The following is an 8,914-nucleotide window of genomic DNA, read 5'->3' on the forward strand; positions in this document are numbered from 1 at the left end:
TTCCCTAGAGGATCAGAGAGGCATCAGTGTTTTTGAAGTCATCCAGAGCTTTCCCCATCCTGTTCACTAAAGTTTAGGCACCTAAGTTGGGTAAACAAAAAACTTTGAAAGGGGACCATGAGATCTAAAAGCACCACAGCAAGGTGTTTGCAATACCCAGAGCCTCCTCTACAAGACACTTGCTTCCAGAAGGTCACTGTCTAGAGCAAGACTTTCAGCTTGCCTCTGTATACAGTAGTGTAAGGACATTGGCAGCAAAACACTGCTTCTTCTGAAGGCAACAGCAAGTTTTCCAGAGATGCCCCTTGCAGTCATTGCTGGCAACTTTCCCAATTTTCCAACACTGTGTGGAAACTGGGGGTGAGGATTTTGTCAGCAGCAAATGGATGATACATAATGCTCATATGCGCAAAATAGGTTGGGGGCTGATCAAAACCCACTCAGCTCAAGTCAATGAGCAGAAAATTGGAAAACACCAAAAAGGCCTGTCCAAAATAAGCACTTCTCACATTTTTTTTTCAGAAGGCACAGGTGGATTTTGGTTTAACGAAGCTCATTAAAAGGTAATGGAGAAAAACACATCCATCAGTAAACCAGTCACACTCAGCCTCTATGCCTCCTCATCTGCTAGGCAACATAAAGTCATGAGTAGACAGCTGTTAGCATCCAGCCACACAAAAGAGGAGCAGCAGCTGCACAGTGGCTAGGTCCACAATTCAAGGTGAAGGTGATTCAAATGGAGTGGCATACCCTGTACATCCATGGTAGAGCTAAACAGAAACCTTATGCTGAAGTGCAGCTCACTCAGGTTGCTCAGAAAGCAATAATTACAGCAAACAAAATCTGCCTTACTTTTTGGCACCTGGGAGAAAGGAGGGAGAAGGACTTCACCTGAAGGACTTAGCAGAAGCAGTGCTACCCCAACAGGTAGCAGCCTTCTTCCCTGGTGCCTGTGCTGTGTAACTAAGTTGTGTTGGGCAGATATATGGTTTTGGACCCAAGAAGGGGATCATCACAAGGCAGCGTGATGTGAGTCATAAGGAAATGTGAAGAGGCATCCCTTGGATCTCTGATACTTCTCAAGCATCTGGATACCTGACTTCTCCTAGGTTTGAGTGCCTAAGCCAAAAAATACAGCATAGTGAAGATGGCTTCCCCAGCCCCTGCTTACAGGAGCTGAAGATCGGATCCTTAATTTGTCAAAATGCATGTGAACCAAAACATCCGTTGGAAGAACTGTGTCCTAATCACTGCTTTACTAGCTCCTGCTGATGCTGTTTTGCTTTGTATGAAATAATTCCTGTTCCTGAAGCAGGGTTTTGGAGCATGTGCATGTTGGATAGGGTACGCTCTCAGTAGCAGAGCTGTAGGACCCTAGAGAAATCCTTTCCGTTGCTCCAAGGTCTGCTATCTCTGGGAAAGCTTATGTCCTCTAAGCAGCCTCTCTTGTGGATTTTCCTTGCCTGACTTCTCCAGAGTACATGTGCAAGTGACAGGGAAAGTCAAGTCAGGGTTGACTCCCTGTTTGCAAATGCTCCAGCAGTGCCCCTGCAGCCCCGTGATTGCCTCAGCAGTGGGGCTGCATGTGTGGCAAGAGTGGTCAGTATTAGCAATGAATAAAGCGTTGAAGTGTCACATCTGAGCAGTTTCTGTATTGACCCATTTCTGATGTCATTTTCTTCTTCTCTTTTAAAGGGAAAAGTGATGTAGAGCCAAAGAGTCCAGAGAAAAGCGCAACCCATACATCGTAAGTCACATTTGTGTTTAAGATTGGAGAAGGCAGCTGTGCTTTTATCAGACTTGTTGGGCAAAATAGAATTTGTTTGTTTTTGTTACGATAAAGCTCTCTCACTGATGCTTTTCTTAAAACAGCTTTTCAGATAACGACTAAACATTAATTATTCCTAGAACTTTTGCATGCTAGTAAGTCAGAGATCTTTGCAAGTGAAATGGCTTCATATCACGCTGAATAGATATGAGATTATTTTTGTGGGTTTGTGAGGCTGGCCTTTACAACCTGACTTCAACATTACCTTAATGCTGCCGGAGTTTGTCACACTTGCTAAAAAACATCATGTCACATATGCCTTTGATGTACTGATGTAATTTTAAAAGACTGCAGTCTGCAGCTTCACCTCTGAATTACTTGAAATCCAATTACAGCTATCTCTAGTCTCTCACGATTTTGTTGATGGTTTTGAATTAACAAAAGAAGTCGAGAAATAGATAGGAACAGGCACTTGTAATATATCAGTGTTCACCTTCACTCTGGTGCAACAATAGAAGCTTTTACCATTTTTAACTCTAGTATACAAAGGACTGAATTGTTTTGCCAACATAAACCAGTCCGTGAAAGAGATAGGCTGCAAGTTAAAAAAAAAAAAAGGTAGGATCAGTCTCCCAAACTGAGCTAGAGAGGTGAATTCCTTTAATAACTAGCAGGCAGGAGCATTTTGAATTTCTGCAAAGCCATTCACCTTTTTAATCCCATTTGAGGGAGGGAAGTTCTTGTAACAGTCAATCATGTGAATTTTAGAGTGCATCTTGCCCATAATTTATGTTTTCTGATTCAAGTTATTTAAATTCAGAGCATTATATCATGTAAATCTCACAAGGTGTCACCATTTGTTACATGGCCAAAAGTAGTCACAGAAGGAGGTACAATAACAGTGATTTATTGTAGGATGTTTTGATTTCTGCTGTGAATACACATTAAAAATCTTCTGGAAATGAATCTAGAAAAAGATTTGACATGGTGTAAGAAATGGCTTGTCCTGCAGATTGTGTTGTGGAATGTAATTACAGTATGTGAGCATATTTAGCTAAACTTATTAAATGAATTAAGCATTAGCAGCCTTATGCCTTCTGATAGTATGATTGCTGGGAATGGTTAATAGAATTATTCCAATAATTATAATTTAAAAAAATAATATCGCAATAAAGACTGAAAGAAGAAGGGTTTTAATGCCATCTGGAGGTATTTTGGAGAAATGAACACATTCATTTTTGCTGATACTTAGCAATATGTAAACATAAGCCATCCTCTAAAGTGTTTTTTCTAGTTAGATGGTATTTTATTCATGAGAAATGTTCTTTACTTGCCTTTCTTCTCCTTCATTGGATTAAAATCCTGTAAGATCTCTGTACCCACAAGAGGGGTATCTTTGAACCCACAATAGAGGTTCAGAGATATGCCCCCATATGTTTATGGTTTTTGTTTGAGACTTCATGCTGTGTCATGTAGTGTGCTGTATTACATACAGGAGACTTCAGAATCTGGTTAAGTGTGAAAAGTTTCTTCCCTAGTAGGAGATCTCAGTACAACCTTCTTCAACTGTGCTCTCTACTAGATATAGTATATTTCTAATGCTTATCTTTAAGTTGTTACTGTATGCTAAGGCTACTGCACAGCAGCTAGTGGTCCCCAGAGCAATTTTTATAAGTAGTAATGACTGGTTACCACTGATGAATGACTGCATTCAAGAAGCCGAGGCCTCTCTAGTTAGAAAAATTGTGTGGAAAAGGAGGCAGTAGAGAAAGGAGGAGATAAGAAGAAGGGAACCAGCAAGTGCTGTGCCAAAAGAGGAGGAAGAAAATGAAAGGAATACAGCTAAGAAAAGGAACTGTAAATGCCAAATTTTCAGAAAGAGATACAAAACTGAGAGCAGTGGAACAGAAAACCAGAGGTCAGACACTGGAAATGAGAAAGAAAGGAGACCAATAAGCTAATAGTAAACTAAAATGTATGTGTTATTGAATAGAGGGGTGGATACCCAAGTGTTACAGTGAAGTAAATTAACTGATGTTGAAGTGTAGATGCACACTGAAGTCCCAGTTCTCTTTCTGCTATCTTCTGTTGACCTGTCTGGGGTTTCTTCTCTTTTCCACCTTCTTCTAGGACAGACTTTTATCCCTGGTTTTCAGGCAGTTATGAATACAGACTTTCTCTGTCCTTTTGGGACTGTAGGAGCTCGCAGCTGTGCACAAGATGCACAACCAGAAGGACTTGCAGTGTACACATACACCTGGATGTGTGAACACATGTGCCTGGGTCCATCTATAGTAGTGGACATACTCTTCCCCTGTGTACACGGAGAAGACCATGCTGTTGTGCAGCTGGACAAGAGCCCCAGTGGTGCCCAGGCCTGCAGCTGGGAGCTGCTGAGGGTGTGCAAGGGGGGAGGTCTGTGAGTGGGCATGAACACTGCCAGGGGTCCCCGTGGGTAAAAAAGCCTGCACCCTCTTGCGAGGTGTTGCTCCCCTGAGAGTGTTGAAGGAGTTCGGTCGGCATCTCCTGGCAGGGGTGCTAAAAAGGAGCGACATTGCTGTAGAAGAGTTGGCATGTTTGGGCCTGACCAGGAGAAACTGTGGATTTATTTCGCTGTGAATATGTGTTTCCTGGTGAAAATGGAATAAGCAGCAACAAAAAACCCATGAAGGAAGTTGTATTGGCCTAGATAAAAAAAAAAAAGAAAAGACAAGGAGGAGCAAATTAATGTTTCTTTCTTGCAAATGTCTTTTTTATTTTCCTCAGGCATGTTACGAGCCACACACTCAAGCCAAGCTTATATGACTCCATGGCAGTTAATTCATCCTTGGTGCGGATTTACTGCCTCCATCCAAACATTATTTATGCAGCTTCAGAGGACAGGTTGATTACCCTCCTGAATCAGGCAGTGAGGCACTCATGAACTGAGCATTTACATGAAGTCTCCCCTGAAAACATTCCTCCTGCCTTGTCCACTGGGCTCCAGGTCCTCAAAGACAGATATTACCCTGTGACCTGGAGCCGTGAGGCCAAAGGTGGTATAGAAACCTAGAATGCAGGACGTATGGTGGTCTGTTTGGAGTGGTTTGGGTATGGTAAATGCATCATTCTGAATAGCATTATGCATAGGAGTTTTTTCCTGTATGTATTAACTCCCTAGGTAGACTCAGTATGACATAGCTCTCCACTTACAATAATATTAAACATTAAGAAACTGGTATGCATTAGATGATACACATTAATTGATGCAACATCCTAATGAGGCAGATAAATAAATGCAGTTATTACAGTGCTAGAAATAACTAAGATGGATGTAGGAGAATGAGGATGATGTGAAAGCAGGGAGGAAGTCTGAGCAGAGCTGTATCCTTTTGCACGATATTCCTATGGCCTTCACCGCCTTGGCATGCACAGTAATTGCCTGAGCTGGCACTGAAGAATTGCAATAAAAGGTGCAAACAATACAAACATGTTAAGCTGTCTGGAGTCTTCCCCAATTGATTCATGTTCCTTGTAATTGAATGCTTTTAAAGTCTTGAGAATTCTGGATTTGAAGGAGTTTTGTTGTTGTTGTTGTACTCTTAATATAGATGGCTCTATATGGGTCATCTGGTTACGGCTTCACTGAGCATTTCTAAACTTCTAGGACTGTTTGGAAATATCCAGTGAGGTTTTGTTCTTTGGGTTTTGTGATAAAAGTTTCAGTTTTCATTGGTCAGAAGACTCACAGATTTTCTTAAAAACACCTAAATTTTATTAAAGTCCTTTCTCCACCTCCTTTTACCAGTTATAATCTGAGGAGCTGCATTAAGGAGTGGGGGAAGGATGAAGAAAGAGTGCTATTTTGTCCTTTAATATTTTCAGTTACAGGATTTTAGTCTTTCTTTGGCAAAACCTGAATCCTTTCAGTAAACATTGGAAATCTGAGATTAAAACTTTTTATTTTGTAAAACTTGTATGCAAGAAAAAGTGATTCCAAACAGTGCATGTGTTTCAGAGGACCTTGCAGTGCCACAGAAACTCCTCCCTGAGCCGGGGGTCTGCCATCTTCCATCCTCCTACGTGCAAAATATGACAATAATTCAGAAATGGCACAAATACACAAAGAGCTCAGCAAGACTCCTGCTCTTGGCATGACTTTCGATATGCTGTCTGTTGTGATGTTCTTCAGTACCTTTGTGTTTGTAAATGATTTCCAGTTTGGACTACCCAAGGTTAATCATGCCTGACTGTGATTCACTGCTATGCATTTACCTCGACATTTCTAGTGCACTTACTTAATGATATCAGGGCTCGCAACTAGATACCTCAGTGCTGTCTCTTTATTATCCCTCCCACAATTGTTTTCATGCTGACCTGCTCCAGATTTTCTCCTCCCTTTCTACAAGGGAATTAACCAAGATCGAGGGAGGCTTTTATAATTTATGGCAGTTATGCAAGTTTTGTCCTTTACTAATACTCTCTGAGCATCGCAGTGATCTCGGTGTCTGTGTTTGCTTGTTTGCTTTTGCCAGGCAGAAACAGATGTTGGCTCTGTTCTTTCCCTGCACTGGTCTCTGGCATCACTTGGAGAATAGTTTGCTCAGGGGGATCTTCATTAACAGTACTAAATTCAGCAGCTTCCAAGCTGCCAATTTGCAGACATTAGTGCTACAGACGCTTTCCCATCCACCAGCTGTTCATCGTTCTCATCACCCTGATTCTCCTGGAGGAAGGAAATAGGAAATGGGTACTTGGAGCAACATCACTGTTGTTCTTGTTTGATGTGACCTACGTCTGTATTGGTGCGAGCATCACCTGGTAGTTTCTTGACTTTTCTTCCTCTCTTCTGTTTTGCCCCTTGTATCTTCAGAGTGACTCACAGATATTCAACAGCCAAAAACTCCTGCTGGTTTCCCTTTCCACAGATAGGAAGACTGAGGCAGAGGGGTTACAAGGTGCTTCCAGAGAACAGAGAGAACCAGTCTCAAATACAGGAGATCAGCTTGAGCGAGTGCTGCCAACACAGTGTCCAGCTCTCAGCCCCCAGGGAGCTTGGCCTCTCACATCTGGCTGATGTGTGGTTTTGACGTTAAGTCTTTCAGGCAACAACTGCAACCTCTTTGAGCACTAGAGTTGGAAGAAGAGCCTTAATCTCACCTCACTTCACCGAAAGGCCTGGTGCAAGTTATTTAAAGTTATCCTTGGCTTTCCCCCATCTAAAATAATAATTAGACTGCCATGAAGACTATCTCATTAATATTTGTACAAAGTGTTGATAAATGTAATGTTCTGTAAAAATGGCTAAGGATTACTCACCCAGAACAGTAAAGGAAATGAATGGTAGTTTTAAGTTTTTAAAGACAGACTTGGGTAGTAAGCAGTAAATGTCCTGAGGAGTGCCAGCTGTAGGGAGAAGGGAAGAGGGGGAGCTGCTGCCTCTCCCAGGTGCTCACAGACCTGGTGAGCATGGGCAGCCCCTACCCCATCACCATTCCCCCATCCTCCCCTCAGAGTTTCGATCTTGGGACAGGGGTCACCCAATTTAAGTTAGAAGGATTTGGCATTTGTCTCGCTGAACTGGAGGGATGTCAAATAGGGAAGGGGAAAAGCATGCAAGCTGTGGAGGAAAAACCCCTCCAGCAGTACTCTTTGATATCCTTGTGTTTGTTTGCCAAAAGGAACCATGATGGGTCAAGTCAATTGAACCAGAAAATGGCTAACAGATGAGTCTGGAGGACAATGGAAAGGGTGAAATCTATGCAACTATGGAAGCCAGTTCCAAGAAAAGGGCTGCCCAGACTTTTATGGGGTGTAATCCACTTTTAACTTTCAGATTAAGATCCCAGGGCAACTTCCCAAAGTCTTCCACAGCTCAAGCTGGGGGCATTTTAGATGGCAAGGACACTTGCAGCAGACACACTGGCCAATGATTTGGTGACACCTCTTCTAGTAACTCCACAGGCTCTATTGGTGGCCTTCATGAGCATGTCAACCTGCTCATGAGCCGCAGATGACCCTCCTCTGCGGAGAAACACAACTTCCAAGGGATGGTAGACAATATGAAATTACGTCCTTTAAGTTAGTTTTTGAGATGTGTTGTTTCTGTAAACACCAGTGCATCGTTGGCTTTTAATGTAGGTCTGTGATGTTTCTGAGAGAAGTCTTGCAGTCTATGCTGAAAAAAAAAAGGATGGGAAAAAACCCCTTACTATGATGAATGAAGACAGTGTTTTTCAGAGCGATGGAGGTCTTGAAAACTGCAGAAGTGAAAGTCTGGTGTTTAGCCATGAACCAAGTAGCTGGCAGAAGGCAGCTGGCTTCATTGCACTATTTCACCTGTTTACTTGAGCCTCAGCTTGCAGAGCTAACCCCTAACACTGCCAGACTGTCACTCTGCTAGCCAGTCCAGCAAGAACAGCTGAAATTTTAAAACACACTGCTCAGCTCTCAAATTCCCATGAAAAAGTTCCTTCTACTGCCCTCTCCCCTAAAGAATTACCCTCACTCCATATACAGAGCGTTTCTCTGTGTATTAAATATATAGACCATTAAAAAATATAATTTTACTGCAACTTCCCACGGCAAGAAATAAAGCAAGTTCACCTGTGGGATGCATCAGAGCCACTGCAGTATTGTCACAATGCTGATGTGAACCTTGCCTGTCAAGTCCTAACCTTTTCTGAGCACAATTTTTTGGGGTTTGCAGTGTACAATGCTGCTGATAGTTCACAAGAAAACTATTGTAAGTTGATACCAACAAATCAATTTTCTTCAAATGCTATAAAGACACTTTCTTTGAAGACATTTGCTCACATAGGTCTTGACTGAATCTGTCTTTGAGGTTTCGCAAAGTTAAGGAGGAAGAATGAATTGATATTATTAGTGATATTTTTTGCCTTGTAAAAGTTGTAGACACATAGCAGTTGAAGATGATACAAGAAAAAGTATTTAAATAACATATAAAGTCATATAAAAAGATCTTAAATACATGATGTCCATGAAAACAGATGAGATGGGGCTTGTTTGTTTGGTTTAGAAAGAAAACACCTGGAAGCCAGATCTGACCTTAATTACAGCTGTGGTTTTCCTGGGACAAAATTTAGCTTCTGTTGACTTGAGGTCAGGCGAATAAAAGCTTTATCTGAGATGTCAGCAGTAACAGGG

The 8,914-nt window shown here is 41.9% G+C and overlaps 1 protein-coding gene across 1 annotated transcript in view; it reads left to right on the forward strand.

Moving 5' to 3' along the window:
* The window catches only part of AFF3 (AF4/FMR2 family, member 3), a gene marked incomplete at its 5' end in the record, with an annotated part of 268,426 nt that overhangs the window by 147,429 nt on the left and 112,083 nt on the right, over positions 1 to 8,914 (forward strand). The window contains one exon of the mRNA XM_010188239.1: positions 1,696 to 1,747. Within this exon, the coding sequence (XP_010186541.1) occupies positions 1,696 to 1,747 (52 nt within the window). The remainder of the gene's footprint in view (positions 1 to 1,695; positions 1,748 to 8,914) is intronic.

The sequence above is a fragment of the Mesitornis unicolor genome, unplaced genomic scaffold, assembly GCF_000695765.1.
Source record: "Mesitornis unicolor isolate BGI_N332 unplaced genomic scaffold, ASM69576v1 scaffold9967, whole genome shotgun sequence".
NCBI classification, from domain to species: Eukaryota; Metazoa; Chordata; class Aves; order Mesitornithiformes; family Mesitornithidae; genus Mesitornis; species Mesitornis unicolor.